Here is a 25,715-nt window from a genome sequence, read left to right as displayed (position 1 = left end):
AGGTTTTCACCCAAAGTAATCGAAAGTAGAACTGGAAGACGATATTTGAATTTTACGTGTAACTTTGCGTGGATTGATATACGAATTTACTAATTTTGAGTCATTTTTACTAAACTTTGACATTTGTCACCTCATTTGTAATTCTACCCGGTATAATGGCGGAGGAGTTATATTGGCGGTCGTACGAACCGACAGAAAGATTGCCTAGGTCAAATATCTCACCTTTAGTACCATCCTTGGATTATAAGCTTTCATTTGACACCTCATTTGTCATTCTACCTGGTATAATGATCGAGGAGTTATATTCGCGGTCGGACAGACCGACGGACAGACCGCCAAGGTCAAATATCTCACCTTTAGTACCATCCTTGGATTATCAGTTTTCATTTGACACCTTATTTGTCATTCTACCTGGTATAATGACGGCGGAGTTATATTCCCGGTCGTACGGACCGACGGAAGGACAGCCTGGGTCAAATATCTCACCTTTAGTACCATCCTTGGATTATAATCTTTTATTTGACACCTCATTTATCATTCAAGCTGGTATAATAAAGGAGGAGTTATATTCGCGGTCGGAGGGGCCGACGCACAGACCGCCTAAGTCAAATATGTCACCTTTAGTACCATCCTTGGATTATAAGCTTTCATTTGACACCTCATTTGTAATTCTACCTGGTATAATGATCGAGGAGTTATATTCGCGGTCGGACAGACCGCCAAGGTCAAATATCTCACCTTTAGTACCATCCTTGGATTATCAGCTTTCATTTGACACCTCATTTGTCATTCTACCTGGTATAATGACGGAGAAGTTATATTCGCGGTCGTACGGACCGACGGAAAGACAGCGTAGGTCAAATATCTCACCTTTAGTACCATCCTTGGATTATAATCTTTTATTTGACACCTCATTTATCATTCAAGCTGGTATAATAATGGAGGAGTTATATTCGCGGTCGGAGGGGCCGACGCACAGACCGCCTAAGTAAAATATGTCACCTTTAGTACCATCCTTGAATTATAAGCTTTCATTTGACACCTCATTTGTCATTCTACCTGGTATAATGATCGAGGAGTTATATTCGCGGTCGCACAGACCGACGGAAAGACAGCCTAGGTCAAATATCTCACCTTTAGTACCATCCTTGGATTATAGTCTTTTATTTGACACCTCATTTATCATTCAAGCTGATATAATAATGGAGGAGTTATATTCGCGGTCGGAGGGGCCGACGCACAGACCGCCTAAGTAAAATATGTCACCTTTAGTACCATCCTTGAATTATAAGCTTTCATTTGACACCTCATTTGTCATTCTACCTGGTATAATGACGGAGGAGTTATATTCCCGGTCGTACGGACCGACGGACAGACCGCCTAGGTCAAATATCTCACCTTAAGTACCATCCTTGGATCATAAGCTTTCATCTGACACCTCATTTATCATTCAAGCTGGTATAATGATGGAGGAGTTATATTCGCGGTCGGACAGACCGCCAAGGTCAAATATCTCACCTTTAGTACCATCCTTGGATTATCAGCTTTCATTTGACACCTCATTTGTCATTCGACCTGGTATAATGACAAAGAAGTTATATTCGCGGTCGTACGGACCGAAGGAAAGACAGCCTAGATCAAATATCTCACCTTTAGTACCATCCTTGGATCATAAGCTTTCATCTGACACCTCATTTATCATTCAAGCTGGTATAATGATGGAGGAGTTATATTCGCGGTCGTACGAACCGACGGAAAGACAGCCTAGGTCAAATATCTCACCTTTAGTACCATCCTTGGATTATAAGCTTTCATTTGACACCTCATTTGTCATTCTACCTGGTATAATGATCGAGGAGTTATATTCGCGGTCGGACAGACCGACGGACAGACAGCCAAGGTCAAATATCTCACCTTTAGTACCATCCTTGGATTATCAGCTTTCATTTGACACTTCATTTGTCATTCTACCTGGTATAATGACGGAGGAGTTATATTCCCGGTCGTACGGACCGACGGAAGGACAGCTTGGGTCAAATATCTCACCTTTAGTACCATCGTTGGATTATCAGCTTTCATTTGACACCTCATTTGTCATTCTATCTGGTATAATGACGGAGAAGTTATATTCGCGGTCGTACGGACCGACGGAAAGACAGCATAGTTCAAATATCTCACCTTTAGTACCATCCTTGGATTATAATCTTTTATTTGACACCTCATTTATCATTCAAGCTGGTAGTTATATTCGCGGTCGGAGGGGCCGACGCACAGACCGCGTAAGTCAAATATGTCAACTTTAGTACCATCCTTGGATTATAAGCTTTCATTTGACACCTCATTTGTCATTCTACCTGGTATAATGACGGAGGAGTTATATTCGCGGTCGTACGGACCGACGGAAAAACAGCCTAGGTCAAATATCTCACCTTTAGTACCATCCTTGGATTATAAGCTTTCATTTGACACCTCATTTGTCATTCTACCTGGTATAATGATGGAGGAATTATATTCGCGGTCGGACAGACCGACAAACAGACCGCCAAGGTCAAATATCTCACCTTTAGTACCATCCTTGGATTATAAGCTTTCATTTGACACCTCATTTGTCATTCTACCTGGTATAATGATGGAGGAATTATATTCGCGGTCGGACAGACCGACAAACAGACCGCCAAGGTCAAATATCTCATCTTTAGTACCATCCTTGGATTATCAGCTTTCAGTTGACACCTCATTTGTCATTCTAGCTGGTATGTTGACGGAGGAGTTGTGATTACAGACAGACGGACGGACAGACGGACGTGGATAATACAAAGTTTTCACATTTTTTCAAAATTGGGTGAAAACAACATGATGCCAGAATGATTTGTTGATGGAAATAATATATACATTTTCAAATTGCCTATTTTTCGGTGTGGATAATATTATATTCAACAGTGATGCCAAATTTCTGATGCCAAAATGATTGATAATGAAAGTGGAATATACGTTTTCATGTATATAGCGGCAGCGACAAAACGGTAAAACACTGAACTAAATGTATATAATATTTTCACTGTACCATCATTTTGGACTCAAACATTTTATGGAATAAACTTATATAACTTAGTAAGGGATAAACAAAGAAAGCTGATATATTAAAGTAACATCAAGAAATCAAATCTCTAACTACCGAGTTGATTAGACTTCTGGTAACAAGTGCAGAAAAAAAGTTATTAAGGTAGTGTAAAGTGGCATCGATATACAGATGCCACTTTGCAAGACGATGCCAAATCGATGGTAAATGCATAATGTATCGATGCCAAATTGATAGTAGGATGTATATATATATATATATATATATATATATATATATATATATATATATATATATATATATATATATATATATATATATATATATATATATATATATATATATATAACGGAAATATATGGGATATAGGGGAGAAAACACAGATTACTAGTGGTTAACAGTAGGTATTTTTACTTTTTCTCACAGTAATCAATATTTTTGTTTTGGAGGTTGTTTTTAAATAAATTGTATTTAACGCCGCTTCATTTTAACTGCTTTTGCATTTTAGATCTCTATATATTTTTTAATAAAATATATTTCTACGATTACCTAGAGGGGTCTAAAACCATTGACGTTGTGTATAATAGCTTTATTCATCCATTATTTTGATGTATAAGATTTTAATTTATTTCAATTGTAAAACACTCCATAACACAAATAAGAGAATATTTGATACTGTGATTTGCATTATGTTTTAGTCGTATTTCAATCCGTCTACTAATCTATTTAGATTTAAATCCGGCATTATTTAAGCTATTAAGGCCCGCTTGCTCATTCGGAGTTCAACTCTAGTTCAGCGCCATTACCGAGTTCAAGGCATGAAGTGGGTATCCACCGTACACAGCACTTCCTGACTTGAACTCGGTTATGGCGCTGAACTAGAGTTGAACTCCGAATGAGCAAGCGGGCCTAAGTAGGTATTTATAGTTATCTAGCTATTAGTTTTGGTAATTTATTTTTTTGGTAAAGCTTACTTGAAATAAATTTGTATCACTAAAATAATTATTTGAGACTTTAAACTGAACCGGATCAATGATGGTCTGTTGCAGATAGAACAGTATAAAGTACACCCATAGCCAAAAATTATGTTTCATAAAAGAGGTCGATTTTTATTTTTTTTTTAATTCCTATTTTTGGCATATATATCATACTGGTGACATCATCCATCTGGGCGTGATGACGTAATCGATGATTTCTTTTTTAAATGAGAATAGGTGTCATGTGATAGCTCATTTGAAAGAGTATTCAATTCTCTACTCTAGGGTATTCTCAGGGTATTCAAAAAACATTTTTTTAATTAAAATAATTAAGACAAAAAGAAGAAGGTATGTAATTTATTTAATTTAAAATACATTTTACTGTTGTGAGAAAACAGGAGAAAAAATGTTTATTTGACAAATAAATATTGTTTTTCGCTTAAATTCAATGTTAAGCTGCACCCACCTGACTCTTAGCAGTTAAAATATTGTGTTTAGGCGAAAGTCGATGTTTATTTGTCAACTAAAATTTTTTTCTGTTTTCTGACAGCATTAAATGTATTTAGAATTAAATAAATTACATAAATTCTTCTTTTCGTCTTAATTATTTTAATTAAAATACCGTTTTTTTGAACACCCTGTATAAATAATTATGTAAATGTTTATATTAGTGAATAGAGAATTCAATACCCTATCACATGACCCTTATTCTCATTTAAAAAATTACGTATCGATTACGTCATCACACCCAGATGGATGACGTCAAAAGTATGATATTTATGACGCTTCGGGATTTTTACGCAAAGCCGCCGGTTTACGAAATAACGAATTTAAGCGTTACTTTATTGACGCACTGTATATCTACCTTTTCTGCGAATACATTATTAAAACATAGCAATTTGGTGGACTTTAGTGGGCTGTATGTCAATTGGTTACAAATATTACTAGATTAGTTTTTGCATGAAATGCGCTTTAATTCGGCATGGAGAGAAAAGGAAGAGAACGAAATAAAAAACCATGTTAATAATATATGCAAAAACTAATCTTGTAATATTTGTAACAAACTGGCATAAAGCCCACTAAAATCCATCAAATTTCTACGTTATAAAAATTCATCCGCAGAAAAGGTATAGTAACAACTACACCTGGAACATATCTTTTCCAAGCCATACCTTTTACATAACATATTAAAATTATATAGTACTTACCATGATTGGGTCTTAGTTTAATGTCAAAAAAATGTGTCAAAAATATATCAGGCTTTGGTCCAGGAAGATCAGTTAATGTCATTCGTTGTCTTATGAACAAACACAAATAACCTAAGATAAAAATTACTATTCCTATCACTACTATATCGAACATGAACATGATGCATATACATATAACGTTAACAATGTTCTTCACATTTGGGTGAATAAACTTATATTCAATATTTGTTATTTTAATCAAATTAAAAATCAACAGTATCTTAAGATAATTCAATTTTATTATTTATGTTGTTTGTGCAGAAGCAACTAATATCTTTCACGCATACAAGGCAGGGCCGTAACTACGATGTTAAGGGCGCCGGGGCAAAGGGGATCTGGGGGCCCTATGCCGGGGGGTCTGGGGGCCCTATGCCGGAGGGTCTGAGAGTTTACCCCCCAGCGGAAGGTGGGGTCCGGAAAATGTTTGATATTTAACCCTTTGAAAACGCATTTTAATGGATTCTATGACTGAAGTTTCTTGAACCTACATATTGCTATTTTAGTTGACCAACACAAAAAAAATTTGAAATCACCTTATTTTTTATTCGCTTTAAAAAATTTAAAAGAAAAACAACAAAATGAACAGAGAGTAAAACAAAATGAGATAATATAATGAAACAATGAAATGAAAATTTATTGAAATTTCAAAACCGAATGGAAAAATATGAAGATATGAAGGTTTATTTAAAGAACATACAGGAAGAGGTAACTCAGATTGCTGAGGAAATACAGAAAATTGAAATGTGGAAGAAAAATTCAAGAATTCGGTAAAATCGATATGGAAAAAGTGAAAGAAACATTGATGGAGATAGGAAAATGTCAAAAAGGAGGAGACCGTCGGGAAGTAATTGTATACAGCTCTAATGAAAGCAGAATCCTATTTGACGAAGATATTAGAAAACGATATCCGGTACCTTCAGCAGTGACACTCCCGAAGGCGGATACCGTCACTGCTGTTAGATTTATTATGCTGTGGTACTGGTAGGGCTGATTCCAATGTGCTCATTCCATCTTACCCTTACCTTTCTTTTCAATATGTGGTACCATAAGGTTCCGTTCACGTACCAAGATGTGGTCTGGGGTAAGATGGTTAAGACAAAGTAGCTGGAACCGGGGGCCGCTATTCCGGTTGCATTTTAATTTTTATTAAATCAAAATAACTAATTCCCTCAGTAACAATTTATATCTTTACGAAAGGTCTCGACGGCCCCAGTTTAGCTCAGGCCTGGCATTTTAGGTTTTATTACACCGAAATAACTAATTTCCAAAGTATTAAATTTAAATCTTTATGTTAAAGTCTCGGGAGCCCCAGCTCAGCTCAGGCCTCAGGGGCCCCTTCTAAGAGTTCTATTCCAATTGCATTTTAGTCAAAAATACTAATTTCTCCAGTGAAAAATTAAAACTTTATGTTCAGTTCTAGGGTGCCCCTGTAAGGTCTTTTTAAAATTGTGTCAATTGAAAATATTTTGTTGGAATCGGCTTTTAAAATACATATTTTTATTTTCCTCGTTAAACTCTATGAACCGTCAAAAAAGCGGCACCTGCGGGGCCCCCCTTGGCCAGGGGCCCCGGGGCACAGCCCCGGTTGCCCCAATGGTAGTTACGGCCCTGATACAAGGGACGTCTTTTGTACGTTTTGCAGTATTTTATTAAAATTTTTATTTAAGTAAATATTTGAATTACTTTTGGCATCACTAGGTTACTTTTTTAATGTAATGAAAAACAGTAGGTACTGAGAAAATTTTAAATAACAGGCAACACAAACGTATTCTGAGTAATACTGTCATTTCGTTGAATATATGGCACAATGTTGAGCAAACAATTAATATCAGTGAACAGAAAAGAAAAAAATATTTTAAGCAGAAGTCTGGACTTGATACGTCAACTAAGTGTTTGTCGATCAAAAATACCTTTATTTTTACAGAAATTCAAGAATCCGAACCTGGAAATGCATTAGATTATCAGTATCACTATACTCTTTTCGCAATCGTGATGAAATCGAGTAATTAATTAAAGTTGTAAGTAAATTTACAGCACGGGCTACTCAAATAAACTAAGAGCCGGATAGGAAAAAATTGCTAATTATTTTAGGCACTGCAAGAGACTATAACTTTAATAATAGAACCTAAAAGCAAACGTATGAGCACTATGTCGTCAATTTTCAGTGGCACATGGGTCGACGGTGGAAAATCAAACTCTCCACTTATGGACCAGATAAATAAATTAATGGGTAGGTACCCTCCGTTAAGATAGGCAAAATGCCCTCGTTCCCAGAATTATTATTTTTACATTCTATATGATTAAAATATAAGAAAAAGTAAGACACTGCGCAATTTTAACCCACCACCCCCATTTCCCCTCCCCCTCCATCATCAAAAACGTCATTTGTAGTTTTTATTTTTTAGACTTGGTTGAGACTTTACAAAACATTTATGTTTTTATCCTAGGTTGAGTGTACATAACCTCAAAAAAAATTTTTTGGGAAAAGCGAATAAATTTTTTGAGGCGGCTGCAGTGTTATTTTTTAATTTGTGTATTTTATCAAAAAATATATTTGTAACGTTTTTATTTTTATACACGTAGGTTCCAGGCCAGTCTCGTCTAAATAGCTTATTTAGGCAGGTGCTGTATCGACATGTGTATTCGACTACACACACTCAATGTGGGAGTTGGTATCTAGAACTGAAAAATCATTAATACTTAATCCACTAATAGCCATGACTCATTTCATTTGAGAATTGGAGTTCTGAGACATTGGACAAATATGCCGCGGTGTTAATAAGGTCCTTTTTTGCATATATCTCACGACCGTTGACTAAAGTGGCGTATCTAAGCTAACGTCCCTATTTAATCAGAAATGTATTTTGTCATTCTGGTGAGTTGAACTTTGATACAGTGAATTGAGTTGTCTCAGTCATGTAATGAACTCTAGTATTTTGTGATCTTAAGACCAGCCTGGATTCGTCTGGGCTGGTCCCAGTCCCAAGTTACTACCGCTAATATCTACGTCCTACGTCCACATTACACTGTGGCCAAAGCTATTCAGCCCTGTGATGTAACAAACCCGTTATAAATAACGTGTACACGTTATGTTAACATAACGTTTGATTATAACAGCCTGTATAACGTGTTGGCCAAAATTAGATATGATGTATCATATTTTTAACGTGCACGTTATCCAGCATGTTTATTTTCAAAACGTTAAAGTATCGTCTGGTGCGACAAGAATAACAGTATACAGAAATTGAATAAGTTTGAGGAAGACAGACATAAACATGCAGCGTGCAGCGAAGTACGCATCTTTTCATGGCACTCGCACATCCTGGTCTGGCTGGCACTGCCACCAAAACCAAAACCAAGATGTTATTTGAAATTTCGGGCTCTCGGTTCGGTCCGTAGTCCGTGAGGTGTTCTTTCTATTGTGTATTTTATTTTATTTTTGCTTGTCGTGTTGTTATATTACAAAATGGCTCAACAAGGATTAAAATAAACTACAAAACGAATATTCAAATGGATTTACCCAATCTGGCCAAACCGGTCTATATTGTCTGTATGTTTTCTTCATTTATATGAATAAAATGTTTTTTTTACAAATAACATAACCTCAAAAAATAATAACACTATTTCTAAAAAATAACTTTAACAAACCTTCTAATAGCATCATCTAATTATTTTAATAACCCGACGTTTACAATCTGACAAAATTCTGGACTAAATTGTCCATTTTTTATATTTATTTATTCTTTATACTACACGTTATTTTATAACAAGAGGTTAAATAGGTCCCGTTAAAATGAACCTGTTATATTACCAGATAACTTTTTCGAGAAACGTTATTTGTCATACATCACATCAATTTGTAGAATTTAACGTAAATGCAGGATAACGTGCACGTTATTCATAACGTGTTTGACGCATCACAGGGGTGATTCTTTGTCACTTCTTTTCCTTTTATTTCGACTTTGCCGCTGGGTATATGACCTAGCCGATAGGAATGCCTGTGGCACGGGCTACCTCCTTTGATATCTGTTTTAAGTAAGATGCTCATCATTTACTTACCGAAGAAGGTAGTCGAGATAGATGCCTTTCGCATGTTCGGGGCAAAGACCTTTTCCTCGTATCAAAGCAACTAGTAGGACCTGTAAAATAATGTAGTTTCGAGAAAAACGCAATTTTACGAAACTTAAATACTTAATAAGTTTTTTTTATATTTGAATGGATTTACATGGAATTTTGTTTGAGTACATAACTTTACAGACGTCACAACAATTTATTTTAATTCATAACAAAGTGAAAAATAATTGAAAAAAAAGTTACTTGTCCTACTGTTGCCCTAAGAGAGAGTCTGTTTTTTAACGATATGCGGAAATTTTTGTTATTTAAATTTAGTATATTGCACTGAAGTTTTGTTTAAAATTTTACACATTTCAATTCAATATTTTAAAAGTATTTGAAATATCCTTATCGTACCTGTCAAAAAGTGTAGTTACTATACATCCTACTAATTTATATTAACCAAACGTTTCTGGCTCCTACCAGAGGCGTACGGAGGAAAGTGAATGGTTGACCCTTCCCAAGTTAAACGCCACTGATGTAATTGCTATTTTATGATAATTTTCACATTCTCCAATACTTTCTATGTAAATAATATACTGTTAATTCGTAACGTGAAAATCATTAGTTTTCGAGATATTTGAAGGTAAAAATGAAAGAGTGCAATTAATACATGAATCAAAATAGCTTTGCCGTTTCATTTTCAACTTCAAATATCTCGAAAACTAATGACTTTATCTTTACGAATAAATAATATATTATTTACTTAGAAAGTATTGAAGAATCTAAAAATTGCACTAAAGTAGCAATGTCGCTCCGTCAGTGACGTACATAGAATTTGGGAAGGGTAAACCACCCACTATTCCCTGTCGTACGCCTCTAGTAGTAGCCAGAAACCTTTTTTTATCATAATTTATTAGGGTCTACGGTAATTACATTGTCTGCAAAGTATGACAAGGATATGTCAAATAGTTTTAAAGTACTGGGTAAAAATAGTTATAACATTTTTAAATAAAAAACCCTGCAACTCAGTAATGAGCCACATTTTATTTAAGCGATTTGGGTTAAATCTTAATATTTTGAAGTCTAAAATCTACAACTCAGATTTTGGATATTCTTAAATAAGTCTTATATTAAGTATTATATTGTATACCGGTAAAATTTTTGTAAACTAAAGTTTAAGTTTTTCAACCTAATAAAAATATTTGTAAAATAAAATACTTTTAAAAGATTTTTAATTGAAAAACTTATTGGACCATTTTCCTGGTGACAACCTCCATGGCTTCTAAAGATTACAAGCCAGATGGATGCTGCAGTGAAGACCAGAGGAAACTCTAAAAAGTTGCAATTCACAACCCCGTCTACAGCTTCGTAAAGTTCCAATGTTAGTAAATAAGAGTGCTGGTTGAGCTCTATAACCTAAGTAAAAATTAAGACAGTTGCAGTTTTGGCTTTGCATTGCAACTGAATAAAATGGTATACATTTTTATTTTATATTAGTATTACTCCTATAGAGTAACTAAGTCCATTTTCCGTTGGAACTTTACCAAGCTGTAAACGAGGTTGTGAAGTGCAACTTTTTAGAATTCCCTCTTGTCTTCACTGCAGCATCCATCTGGCTCGCAGTTTTTAGAAGCCATGGAGGTTGTGACCATAATAATGGTCCAATAAGTTTTTCAATTAAAAATATTTTAATAGTTATTTATGTACCAAGTCAGAAAAGTTACTCTTTGTCGAACGAGTTTGATATTATGAGCAGAGCGAGCGTTAGAGAGCGAGGCGAATAACAGACGAGTTCGATAAAGAGTCTTTACTGACGTGGTTCATACAAAATTTTATCACCAATCATAAAAAGCATTAACATTTATTAATTACATCCTAATGAAAAAAGAGTGTGTGTACTTGGTACGCACGTAAGACGTTATACTTCTATTATTATAATTTCAACGAAATAAATATATTTTAAACAGTTTAGACCTATTTTTATTTAAATATAAAACCAATTTTAACATTTAAAATAAAATACCAAAAATTAAAAATACCGTTAATAGCTACGTTATTGTTTATGAAGTGTAGGCTTCCGCAGCGTATTTGCTTTTCCCTTGATGAATAGTAGAAAATCTAAATAAATATATTTGCTAACAAATTATATCATTAATATATGTCACCGTCCTATATATAATCGAATTAACAAAAACACCATTTCATAATCTATTTGCATTAGTACAAATCTTAGATTTAAGAATTTTATTAATTTTAGACGAAATAAAAATTTCGTATGACAGTAACGACGATGACAGAATGCGCATGATGGCCGATTTCGATGTTTAATCGATAGTTATTCAAGTAATCAACATTGAATAAGTACCTATTTACTAAATCTGTAAAATTTCGATTTATGTTTTATGAATATAATTGCAAAATACTAGAGAATTTAATTTTCTGGCATAAATTTAATTAACAATAACCTAAATTTTGTACAATATTTTTAGTAATTAAAGTAAGTAAATTTTAAGTTCACTCAAGTAAATAATCGATTACTGCCATCGACCGCTTACATTCAATCCCAGTTAATTTGATTAATCGCGGCAGGTGAAGTAAAATTCTTCTTTCAGTACAATAAAGTGTTACTTTACTGCCGCAAATGGCGTCAAATGAGTACAATAATGAATGACTTTAGTGACGGTTGGCGATAAAAGTATTTTATTTTACAAATATTTTTATTAGGTTGAAAAACTTAGACTTTCATTTAGCAGATGCCGCTACGCACCTACTACCTTCACATCAGTTGCAATGGGGGACTAATAAATGTCGAAAATTTTTACCTGGAGAAGAGCCTCTAACAAGAGGTGAAATCGTCGATAAGATTGCTGGTTGCGCTCTCTAACCTAAGTAAAATTTAAGACAGTTTTGGCTTCGCATTGTAACTGAATAAAAATAGTATACATTTTTATTTTATATTAGTATTACTCCTATAGAGTAACTAGGTCCATTTTCCGTTGGAACTTTACCAAGCTGTAGACGGGGTTGTGAATTGCAACTTTTTAGAATTCCCTCTTGTCTTTACTGCAGCATCAATCTGGCTTGCAATTTTTAGAAGCCATGGAGGTTGTCACCAGGAAAATGGTCCAATAAATTTTTCAATTAAAAATCTTTTAAACGTATTTTATTTTACAAATATTTTTATTAGGTTGAAAAACTTAGACTTTCATTTAGCAGATGCCGCTACGAATCAACTACCTTCACGTCAGTTGCAATGGGAAACTATGAAACTAATAAATGTCGAAAATTTTTAGCTGGAGTAGAGATAGCAGCAAAGAATACTCCATCCAACAAGAAGCGAAAGCACCTGTCGGCTCCTTTGATGTTCAGGGGACAGAAATATCGGTCGGAGAATGGTAGGGGTAATACTGCACACTACACTAAGAAAAGTAATGAGGAATTCGTTCAAAACAGTAGGAAATTTGAGTTACAGTGAGAAACAAAGTAATAATTAAAACTATAGTGTTTGTAAGTTAATCTATTTAATACGAATTGTATTTTTTTCTGTAAAATTTAATATAACTCATATATCAATTTTGTACTGATAAGTAAAAAGGTTTTAAGTTAAAAATATCGATTTTGACTATGTCAGAAAAATATCGAAAGTTTTTTATACTATGTAAACGTGATGGATTTTTAATGCTTACAGTCGGAAAAATGAAGATTACCTATTACCGATCATACCAATCACTTATTTTGTATTTGCTGTCTTTTTCTATAACAAACGTTTGTTATTTATAGAAAAAGACAGCAAATACAAAATAAGTGATTGATATGATCGTTTATGGGTAATCTTTCATTTTTCCGTCTGTAGTTGAATTTAATAGTTAATTTCAAAACAGAGATGAAAATTTTTATCGATTTCTATTACTTTTTTTCGTACTAAAAAACTTGTCAAGATAGATATTTTTGACCCAAGACCTTTTTACTTAGTACAGAATTATACTTTCAAATTTTCTATTAACTTTGTCTTAGGTTGATGACTTTTTTGTTTCCTTTTGAGAAATTTCTTTGAATGTCAATAATTGACCTTCAACACCACCATATTCTCGCTGCATGATGAAACTTTGCGGCTGAGGTTAGAATGACTTTATTCACCTTCGATTTCTTTCTGTACATCTGAGGTTTCTGGAAACTCTGGTTGTACTGTACCAAATTCAATTCGCCTGGATATATAACAATTATCCCATCACATCTAGCATCTAATACCTGGGAATTAATCTATCAGCTGCCAACGATTTCGAAGAAGTGGTAAAAGAACAAATAATTAAAGCCAGTAGAACGGCCGGATGCCTAAACGACACAATTTGGAAAAACAAACACGTAAGAGTGCAAATAAAGGCCCGACTATATAAGTCAGTTATTAGGCCAGTTATGACTGATACGGCCGAAACAAGACCAGATACAAGCAAAACACAGAAACATCTGGAGACCCACGAAATGAAGATCTTAAGAAGGATTGCTGGAAAAGGACTACAGGACAGGGTAATAAGTGAGGAAATCAGACGCATATGTGGGGTAGACAATATAAATACCTGGGTAAAGAACAGAAAAGAAGAGTGGAATCAACATATAAGCAGGATGTTTGAATCAAGGATACTAAGAATAGCCAGGTACAAGTCACTGTTAGTCAGAATAAGTATAGGACGCCCAAGGAAAATCTGGAATGACAATTTAGGGACAGAATGAAATGCACCGTTGAAGAAAAACAGGCAGTACTGCCTATATAAAAGAAAGAAGACATCAGATCTAGCATCTAGCCCCCTTAACCTGTTTCTTATTTTGTTTCCAATAGGATCCACACCCAATTTTTTCGTATATACTCATTCCTAACATTATCTTTTCTAGTTATTCGCTAGTTCTAGTTATTGATAATTACGGGTTTAATACGGAACTTAACCTAACCCTAATGAAGCTCTGCTTTCACACAAAAATTTCCAGTTTCAGCTGCATTCGCTCTCTCTAATTGTTACCGTCTGATACATCTCTTGTACCACTCTCACATATTCAGCCGGCACTCTTTCCTACTTAGTACCAATAGGATTCTGGTAACTTTGCTATATATCTTCTCAAGATTAATAAACACTATGTGCAAGTCTTTCCCTTCCACTCATAAGTTTTTTCCTCAGCTGACCTGCCTTGCATAAATTCAAAATGACTTTTATTTCTATAACCGTACACTAAATTTTGTTAGATTTCAAATGTACGATAACGAAAAGATATTTTGAATAGGGTGCTAAGACAAATACTTATTGATCTGAACAAAATTAAGCAAATGTTTGTTTACTGGAAATAAAATAATACTATTGCAAATTAAATAAAACACTAAATAGCTATGTTTAAATTGTTTTTATTCTTTATTTAAAGGCGCAAAGAAATTTGGATCGTGAAATAGTCGATGCTTTCGCTTCTTGTTGGATGGAGTATTCTTTGATAGCAGCCTATGCATTCTCTAAAGAGCCTCTAACAAGAGGTGAAATCGTCGATAAGAGTGCTGGTTGCGCTCTCCAACCTAAGTAAAAATTAAGACAGTTTTGGCTTCGCATTGCAACTGAATAAAAATGGTATACATTTTTATGTTTGTAAATTAGTTTAAATTTGTATTTTCATTATTATTGTAAAAACATTTTTTTAATTAACATTATAAAATTAAATTATTTATTTACAATTATTAAAATCCAGTTTTTTCATTTTTAATAAATACAATCAAGTACTTAAATTACACTGTAATTTTAAGAAAAATCGTAAATTTTACATTATATTAATATTTTAAACATGTAAGGCCTATTGAAAACCTAACCTAACCAATGATTTTAATTGTAGGTACCTTCACAATTCACTTTAGAGTACTTGCCAAGATCATGAAACATGAAAGCATCTGAATCACTATCTTCACTTCTTGATGAGTCATGATTCCTCATATTAGTACTGATGACATTATAATATGAATATCCAAGTTTTTTTTCCAAATTTAACAGGTTTCCTTCTTCTTTTAACACATAATCAATCACATTTTTGCTAACTTTTCTTGATCACATAATAAAGGTACGTATCCAACTATCCATACGTTAGTGCTCCGGGATCCGTGTAGCTGCTCAAATGGATATGGCATGCGCTCCGCTACATATGTAATATAAACCGCAAACCCGTTACCCGTTGAATCAAGAGGGTGAGCGCCGGGCCACAGCATAGAAAACACAACAGCATTGACACACTAGAAGGCGGGAAAAGTTCGCGCACTATTACTGCGCAGATCGTCGGCCATTTTTCGCGTAGTACCAGACAGTGTAGAAAATCGACAGTGTTGCCGATTTGTACATAATTATCAGATTTACTTAATTTTACGACATTCTGATTATAAATATTTTTTAACATAATTTTATACCTATGCCTGTGGGAATTATGTCAATAATTGGGACATAACACAAAATATTGACGATGAATGGCGATTGTATTGTTAATCTTTTGCAGAAATTCCAGAAAATATTCAAAAAGAATCTCAAATATTCAAAACAAGTGTAATAAAGTGAGTGCAGTAACTGATACTGCAGCAATGCAGAAATTAAAAAAATCACGTTTTCTTAGATATCGTTGTCTGTCGACGTAAATGCGATCTGTGAGCCAATATTAAATTAGTGTTAGCAAAAGTGAAGGAGTAAAAGAATGTTACTCCTTTCAAACAGACAACAAATGTTAAATAATTTTAATCACATAAAGTCTTCATTTTCACAAGATGAGTATGAGGAAATTTTATTTGAAAGCGGTGTAGTTTTATAATTTATATATTACTTACATATAATTTTGTTACAAGTATTTTTGAATTGACAAGTTTAATAAAATAACTTTTATCTTAATGTATTTTTATTACCCTTAGAAACTGCCAATATCAAAAATTTTAACATAATTTTTGGCAAAATCTGATCATTTTAGCAGTGGCTTAATATAATTTCATATAGTGACATCGGCAACACTGATGAACGAACACATCACTTCACCACTGAGATGTACTACGCGCAAAATGGCGACTCTGTACTTTTCAACTTCAAGGGCGGTATCGGGGAGAGTCCTTGCTGGTCTCGTTTATTATGCTGTGGCCGGGAGACGAGCTCCACTATGTGGAGCTGCTACACCGAGCACGGAGTACCCACGTATTGGATGCGTACTTTTATAGAGAACTTTCTTACAATGCTTGTACCTATAGTCGGTTCGCTAAACTCAGACATAACTGGCTAGTGATTTTAGTAAGTAATATTGCCAATTTGATAAATTTGGCAAAAATATAATTACTAAATAGTTAATAATTACTAAGTAGTTAGTAATTTTGCCAATTTTGGAAAAATTGGCAAAAAACAAAAAATATTTACTAAAATCACTAGCCAGTTGTGTCTATGTTTAGCGAACCGACATACATATTTTTATTTAAATGTTGTATTACGTCGAGACTTGTGCCCATATCCCATTTAATGAAACACACTGTATATTTTTATATTTTTTAAAGCTCTTTAACAAGGTGATCTCAACGAATTATATCATGTAGGGTGAATCATTATATCATTATGAATATTACAGGGTGAAATTTTGAAATTATACACTGTGAAAACAACTTATGAAATTTTATTCTTTGTGTGCTTGTTATAGAAAATACTAAAACCGCCGATCCACGTTAACTTTTAAATTTAAATAGTCGCTTTTTAAACATAAATTTGAATGTACAGGGTGATTCACGCAAGTATAGCATAGTCCATCATATTTATTTTTAATGAAACAACTTGTATATTCCTGTTTTTAAAAGCTCCTTTACAACCTAATCTTAACAAACTATATTAGGGTATATTATGAATATAAAAGGTGAATTTTGAAATTATTTTTAAATTTCGTCAAGATATTAAAAATACAAAACCCAATATATTGATACTTAGTTTAGAAAATTGATGTCGTTATTTAGCTAATTTACAAAATAATACCCTTTTAAAGTATTAATTTCAAAATTTTTTGTATTCAACGTCTTGACGAAAATTATACATAGTTTCAAAATTTCACCTTGTTTCAGATGCTCCACGCTCTGTATTTCCCCACATTCACAAAGTGCGTCGTTATCTGTCTTGATGCCCCATTTAGGAAATAAAGTGAAATAAATAAAGTAAATAAAGAAAAACACAAAGAATATAGTGAAAGTAAAGTGATAAAGAAGTAAAAATAAAAAATAGCAGATAGTTCGTAGCTCGAAACACCAAGTGTCGAAGAAACACGTAACCCAAGCGTAGGTCCAACACCATGATAAGGTAAAGTCAGCCCATAAAAAAATAGAAGAAAAAGGCGCAAGCCACCAAAAAAAATACAAAAGACAAAAAAAGACGCAAGCCACAAAAAAAACATAAAAACAAAAAAATACTTTAGCACCAAGCCATTGGACTGAGCTCAGTGGGGCTTGGTACAATGACTTGGGGCTCAAGCAAGCAATTTTTAGTTCCGCGGATAAGTAATTAGAAAATAAAGGCATAGAGCGCTTCAAGCTGGCCTAGTTTTGAATTCGATTAGGGCACCACATTGGAATATTATTACCCAGGATTCCATTGTGAAGAGCATTTGGCTACGATAGTTGTGCCCCCATCGCGCATCAGCGTGCTATGGGGGGAAAGGGATGGACTGGGACATTGGAGCGAGGTGGGGATCCCTGTTTTTACTGGGGTCAAAACACCTCGTCCCAATGAATTGTTACACCCGAATATACTTTTTCGATATGGTGAACATCTCCCACAGGTCGGGTTGAATCAAATTGCTTGCTTGCTTGCTTCTTTGCAGCATAATTACGAGCTATTAATGAGCTTTGTAAGTGATATAGGTAGTTTAGATTGTTGAGCTCATCCCCTTCACCCCAAAACAACACATTAATTGACACAACTTAAGAGAAAAATGATGAGGAAAATTAAAATATATCGTATTGCGGATATAATTCGACTAGCTCTGGCGTATAAATTATAAGAATAAACTGCTAAAACACGCGCATTTCGATTATTGAGCTACAACCCCTTCGCAAGAAAACGGTCCCACCTTCCCGGCTTAAGAGAGAATAAAATGAATCAAATGAACTATTCTGCTACTACGTATCATTTAAAAATTTATGAGCTCGCAAAATACGCTCATTTCGATCATTGAATTACAATTTCTTTTGTATAGTGCAGTCACGGAAGGTAAAAATCAACTATTACCTTTGATTTCGGTGAACCTGCATAGATTTTCACATAAATTGGTGAGTGGTTAGGGGATACCTCAAGAATCAAAAGAGACATAGTGCCACCTTGCGATTTTACTCTGGGAATGGATACCACCCCGTCTCGGGGGTGAAAATTATTTTATTAAAAATAACCCCAGGAAGCGATAGAGGGACAGGTTTTAAAAACGTAAATTTATTAAAATAAACCAATACTTTTTTAGATATTAAAGATCACAGATTTTAATTTTTCGTGGAAAAAATGCATGTTCTAAAGCTGTTTTTCATAAATAACTCAAAAACTGTAAGTTTTTACAAAAAAGTTATCATTACCAAAGTTGAAGCTTTGAAAAACATTTTAGAATTACAAGTAAAATTTAATAAAAAATTTTGGCTTGGTAAAAGGTATATTAGTTTAAAAAGCCCCTATGTGGCTACAAACATAGAAACAAAACGTTTTCGCTCTGTAACAAGAGCATCATCAGTGTTACAAGAACATGGTGAGCCATCCACAAAATACAAAGGTCAAAGCCTTTCAAAACCAGACTAAAAGTCTTATATAGATGCCAACTTGGCAAAATCCAAAGGATGGATAAAATTCCTATGACTACGGCCCTAGGGCAACATATGATTCCCACACGTGGTAAGTGGGTCAATAGGTAATATTAAGTCATTATGTATGTAAAATTTTTAATTTGTGTGATATGAAAGCTTGTAAATAGCTCGTAAATCAGCGCTCTTTGTCTTTTAATTTCTGCAAATGCGGTGGGGGGCAGCTCAACAGGGCTTTAGCTGCGTGGTTTCGAGCGTTTTTAGGTATTGTCTGTCTAAATGCACGTATCCACTATAATGGAGCTCCGCGCTCCTGCAACTGCTCCACATAGTGGATACGTTGGCTTTCCCCCTCGATGCAACAGTGCACGCTTTGCCTCGGTTCTCCAATCGGTGGCGGTTTATATGTAGAAAAGCGCATGCCGTATCGATTGGAGCAGTTGCAGGGAGCACCAACATACTATAATATACGAAGAAACGATATTCCTTAGTACCTTTTTTGGAAACGTTAGATTTTCTGTATATTACTTTCGCTGGGACAAATTTATGTTGTATGCCATGGTTGCAAATACCAAATATGCCGTTTAATATAAAAAAAGAAAAAAATACACCTAATCGATTGGAATACATACTTTTTACTAATATATTACTATAACTATATTATATGAAATATGAATAAAATATAAATGGATCAAAGTAACAATATCCTTGATTGGCCTGGACTATGGAACATGTACTCTGTAAACACAACATTGAGAGACCTGCACATGATAATGGCGTGAACTATTCCGACAATAAGTAATATTGCCCTCGTTTGATCTGTAATATGGAACATATAACTTTTAGACACACTATTTTTATACGAGAGACCTGCACATTACAGTGGCGTAGACTATGCTGACTGTGGTACTTCTAATGATATAAACTCCCCCTTCATTAGGATGAAACATCTGCTGGTAGATGACGAATTTTCGGATTTTCCTCAACTTTATTTATTTAAATTGGTATCCATTTTCTTGAAAACTTTTTTATAATTAAAATGCATATGACTATAAATTAACTTTTTTCCGTGAGAATTGCTACGTGATTTCTTGAAATGTTTACTCTTAAATACTGACAATGGGTAGAATTTCCTTGAAGTAAAGTTTCTTCGCATTATTGCTGATGTTTATTTTGCAGATGGTTGGTATATTGTAAATGTTTAACGTGTTTGCAAATGTCATTTAGAATTATTGATCAATTATCATGTCGGCAAGATAGCTAAGCGAGCCATCGCATTCATTCTGAATGATCTGGTGATCGATGCTTAAGGCCCTGGTCAGAAAACAGCTAACGTATTAGTTTAAAACTCTAAATGGATATATTACGTAGACTAGAATATGCTGGTAAATCTACTTATGGATGAGATGAGCAGTACCTACGACAAGAGATAGGAGCTTGCGTCTCGATGTTACTCACTGCATAGATCCCTACCAAGAGTACACGAGAGTGTACTCGTAAACCGAAATAAATATGAAATTATCAGAATTTAACTATTATTACTTAATGTTGTTCTGAAGCTATTTTCTTGTGGCATTTTTATAATCAAGTATATTCAAATGGGAAATAAGCCACAATTTTACCTAAAAATGATTTTATTAACGTTTCGACGCCCAAGTCGGGTGTCGTTGTCAAAATACAAAATAATACTAAATAAACAAAAATGTTGTTGCTTAGTAAAAAATTCTTCTAATAATTTATTTAATCTGACTCATTTATATCGGCAATTCAGACACGTATTATACATTTTAAAGTAGACGACTTTAAAATGATATTGCCAATATTGATGAGTTGCGTTCCTGGGACGACTTTACTAAAATATAGTTCATTCGATTACATGAAATCAATCCCAACTCAAGAATATCCGCCACAAAAAAATGTAAATTTTGAGAGTAAACAAAATGTAAACCCAAATACTTACGATGTCGGGATAGTATCACGAGGTTTTTCCTGGTTTTCCCTCGTGATTTACTATGGAATCTCTAACGCGAGAATTTCAGTGCCACCGTTGCATTTGGTTGTCTTTTTAAAGACAGATCACATGCTATGATTTTTTGTGGCGGATATTCTTGAGTTGGGATTGATTTCATGTAATCGAATGAACTATCTTTTAGTAAAGTCGTCCCAGGAACGCAACTCATCAATATTGGCAATATCATTTTTAAAGTCGTCTACTTTAAAATGTATAATACGTGTCTGAATTGCCGATATAAATGAGTCAGATTAAATAAATTATTAGAAGAATTTTTTACTAAGCAACAACATTTTTGTTTATTTAGTATTATTTTGTATTTTGACAACGACACCCGACTTGGGCGTCGAAACGTTAATAAAATCATTTTTAGGTAAAATTGTGGCTTATTTCCCATTTGAATAGACTTGATTATTATTACTTAAAGTTAAAATTATTTTTTGGTTGACTTCGAATTACAATTTAGTTTTGTAACAATATAAGATAAAATATAAAAATGTTAAAAACTCACTGGATTTTACAATACTAAGATGTAAGGAATACGGCAAAATATAAGTGCATCATTCTTTATGCAAGACTCGGAGAGCACATGTTAAAAAGGAAAAATAATTGGGAATAAGATGTAAAAGATAAATTGGCTGCTGAAGGGCATAGGCGCAAAATGTAGCCTGTCAAAATGTTCCATGTGTTTTAAATGTATTCATTTTTTACGAATCCTGAGAAAACTAATAGGTATTTTTGAAAAATTAAAACGCAGAATGAAAGATTGCATTATTACCGAGGGTCGAAAGTTCCTTAGAATAACCAAAAAGTTTCTTTTGAATGAGATATTTAAAATTAAAAGTCACACTAAATTTTTTTCATTCCAGTCACTTCTTAAAATAAACAAAAATAAACATTATAGAAGTTTTCATGGACTTTCTGCACTCGGTAATAACGTACTCTTCAATTTTGCGTTTAAATTTTCCAAAAATACTTATTAGTTTCCTCAGGATTCTAAAAAAATAATACATTTAAAAAGGCAACATTTTGCGCATATGCCCTTAAACGTTACTCTAAATTATCTACTCATAAAGATTTGCTGCTCTACACTCAAATATTAAAGCCTAGTATTTGGAGTAATGGCATACAACATAAAGTTCTTCCAGCGAAAGTAATATACAGAATATTCAACGATTCCAAAGAAGGTACTAAGGAATATCGTTTCTTCGTATATTATAGTATGTTTCACAAAAAGCTGTGTATCGATAGTGTTAAAGGCACGTATCCACTATGTTGGTGCTCCCTGCTCCCTGCAACTGCTCTAATCGATATGGCATGCACTACTCCTCTACTATGTACGGGGTGCTCGCGACAAGACTAGATGCGAACTATACGCTGCCAATTACAATAAGATCGCAACATACGGTTATGTTAACTTGACATTAAATATCGGATTACGGCGTGATTTTACGTGGCGATTCGTAGTGGCGGATATTTCAAAGCCTATTCTCGGAGCTGATTTTCTTTCACATTTCGGTCTCCTAGTGGACATTGCTAACCATTACTTAATAGAGAGTACGACAACCCTTCGAAGCAAGGAACTCGTTAAAGATTGTTTCGATAGCATTGTAAAGACTATCGCGGAAGTGTCGCGTTATCATGAACTGTTGAATCGATTTCCGGAAATCACGCGAGCCGCCGGTATCGTGAAAGACATTCAGCATCAAACTAAGCACCACATCGATGCAACGCCAAGTCCACCCGTTTTCTCTAAGCCTCGAGGACTGGCATCTGACAAATTGCAACGAGCTAAAAAAGAATTAGAAAATCTTCTGCGAATAGGCATCATAAGATCATCAAAAAGTATCTGGACTACACCACTACATATGATCCCGAAGAAAGGTGAGGAATGGAAACCCTGCGGAGATTATTGACGTCTAAACCAAACGACAGTTCCAGATCGGTATCCAATTCCGCACATCGAAGATTTCGGTTAGTCGCTAGCTGGTAAGGCAATTTTCCATACAATATATTTAGTCAGAGCATACAACCAGATACCAGTAACCACCGAACCCATACCAAAGACCTCCGTTACCACACCATTTGGACTGTACGAGTATTTATATATGTCTTTTGGTTTAAGAAACGCAGGGCAGACCTTCCAGCGGTTCATAGATGAGATTTTACGTGGTCTATATTTCGCCTACGCCTACATCGATGACATTCTCATTGCGTCAGCATCTGAAGAGCAGCATATGTCGCATTTAGAAGAAATTTTCAAAAGGCTTAAGCAATTTGTCGTTGTGATAAATCCAGCAAAGTGTCAATTCGGCAAAAACGAGATTACCTTTTTAGGATATACAGTATCAGCAGGAGGACTCAAACCTCTTTAAGAAAAAGTAATAGCTGTACAAAATTTCACTCATCCAAAACAGTGAAAGGCCTACGCAGATTTCTAGGTAAGTTAAACTTCTATTGAAGGTTCATACCCAATGCAGCTGAGCTACAAGCACCACTACATGATGCCCTAAAAGGTAACGTAAAAGGAAAAGTACCAATTGGGTGGACACCACAGCGAATCCAAGCCTTTGAGGACTGCAAAAATAGTTTAGCTAATGCTACTTTACTGAGTCACGCTGTAAACGATGTTGATATCTTTATCACTTATGATACGAATTGAATCGAATTAATAAAAGCGAAACATATTCAGAAAGAAACATGGGCAGACTACTTCCGATCTCTGTTTGCTAAAGGCGACGATAATGAACCACCAACACGTAAAGTTACGAAAAAACGAAAAAATAAACATTGAAAAGGGAGAAGTAATGGAAGCGTTAAGAAAATTAAAAAATAGAAAATATTCAGAAGAGAACAGAATATCGAACGAACTCCTAAAGTACGGAGGACAAGATCTAACTAAACAACTATTATAACTAAGACAAAAAATAATAGAACAAAATAAAATACCACAAGAATGGAGATCAAGCATCCTAATACCTCTCTTCAAAAAAGGAAACAAATCGGACCGGGAGGATTACAGAGAAATTAACTTATTAAACACAACATTAAAATTAACAACCAAAGTGACAACAAACAAATTGAATGCAATTATACCATTAGCAGAAGAACAACAAGGTTTTAGGTCGGGAAGATCATGCACTGACGCTATATTTATAATGAGAGGCAAAATCAAGAGAAATCGTTGGAATAAAACAAACCGGCATATTTATGTTTCGTGGACCTTAAGAAAGCATTTGACAGGGTCACATTAAAGGACGTTATCCATTTGTTATACTCGAGAGAGGTACCTCTAGGAATAATTAAAACGATCGAAAACGTCTACCAGAACAACACAATAAAAGTAAAAGTGGAAGATGAACTTAATGACCCAATTGAAGCCGGCAATGGGATAAGACAGGGGGATTCCTCGAGTCCTTTATTGTTCAACCTGATCATGGACGAAATAATAAAAAAATTAAGAACTAAAAAAGTATAACAAATGGGAGAAAAACAACTTAAAATAATCTGCTATGCAGACGATGCAATACTTATCTCTCAAAGTGAAGATGATTTACAACGTATGCTGCACCAATTTAACATAACCGCCAGAAACTTTAATATGTTAATCTCCTCAAAAACGACAAAGTGCATGGTTATAACAGCAGATCCAATAAGATGTAAATTGGAGCTGGAAGGTCAGGTAATAGAAACAAGTGATGGAGGCTTATGGCTTGATGGATTAAATACTTAGGCATCACACTATCTAGCTACGGAAGGCTCGAAACAGAACTGAAAGATCAAGTGAATAGAGCAAACAGAGCCGAAAGTTGCCTGATAGACACAATAAGGAGAAATAAAAATATCGGAAAAGAAAAAGAAATGAAAGGCAGAATTTACAAAACAGTCATCAGACCAATAATGACATACGCGGCAGAAACACGACCCGACACACAGAGGACAAAAATATTGCTCAAAACAGGGGAGATGAAAACCCTTCGAAAAATCGATGGTAGGACTCTGTGGGACAGAGCTAGAAGTACAGATATACGACGGAGATGCAAGGTGGATAACATTAATAACTGGGTAAGAAACGCAAGAATAGAATGGAATGACCACATAAACCAAATGACAACAAATAGGGTAGTCAGGATAGCGAGAGGCGGTTCCCCAATAGGAAGAGGATCAGTGGGAAGACCACGATAACGATGGAACGAAAACTTACTAGAGGCACATTAAAAAAACAGACAGAGTCATGTCTACACAAAAAGAAGAAGAAGAAGACTTGTGATGCTTCTGATTTTTGTGCTGGGGCTGTATTACAACAAAAAACAGATACAGGTATGAAACCTTTAGCTTTATTTTCTAAGAAATTCTCACCTTGTTAAAAGAAATAATATCCCTTTTGTTTTTGCAAAAAAAAAAACGGGAAGACCAACCCCTAATTAGCAACTTAAATGAAATTAATCGTTACCGCTCCACAAATTATTTTACTTATGTTGTGTTTATATGATTTGTAAGTTTCATCGACTCAAAGTGCTTATTTTTGAAAAAATTTGGTTTT

General features: G+C 34.4%; 1 protein-coding gene across 4 annotated transcripts in view; it reads right to left on the bottom strand.

Annotated features, from left to right (window-relative positions):
• Positions 1–5,512, bottom strand: part of LOC126881332 (cytochrome P450 4d2-like) — a 190,855-nt gene extending 185,343 nt beyond the window's left edge. For 3 of the 4 annotated variants that reach the window (XM_050645557.1, XM_050645570.1, XM_050645564.1), the window contains exon 1: positions 5,265–5,512. In XM_050645557.1, the coding sequence (XP_050501514.1) occupies positions 5,265–5,424 (160 nt within the window). In that variant the 5' untranslated portion in view covers positions 5,425–5,512. The remainder of the gene's footprint in view (positions 1–5,264) is intronic. The other variant, XM_050645572.1, reaches the window with a different exon arrangement.
• Positions 5,513–25,715: the final 20,203 nt, after the last annotated feature.

This window comes from Diabrotica virgifera, chromosome 1, assembly GCF_917563875.1.
Source record: "Diabrotica virgifera virgifera chromosome 1, PGI_DIABVI_V3a".
Classification (NCBI taxonomy): Eukaryota; Metazoa; Arthropoda; class Insecta; order Coleoptera; family Chrysomelidae; genus Diabrotica; species Diabrotica virgifera.
The sequence above is the reverse complement of the archived record's forward strand: the minus strand, read 5'-3'. Positions and strand labels throughout refer to the sequence as shown.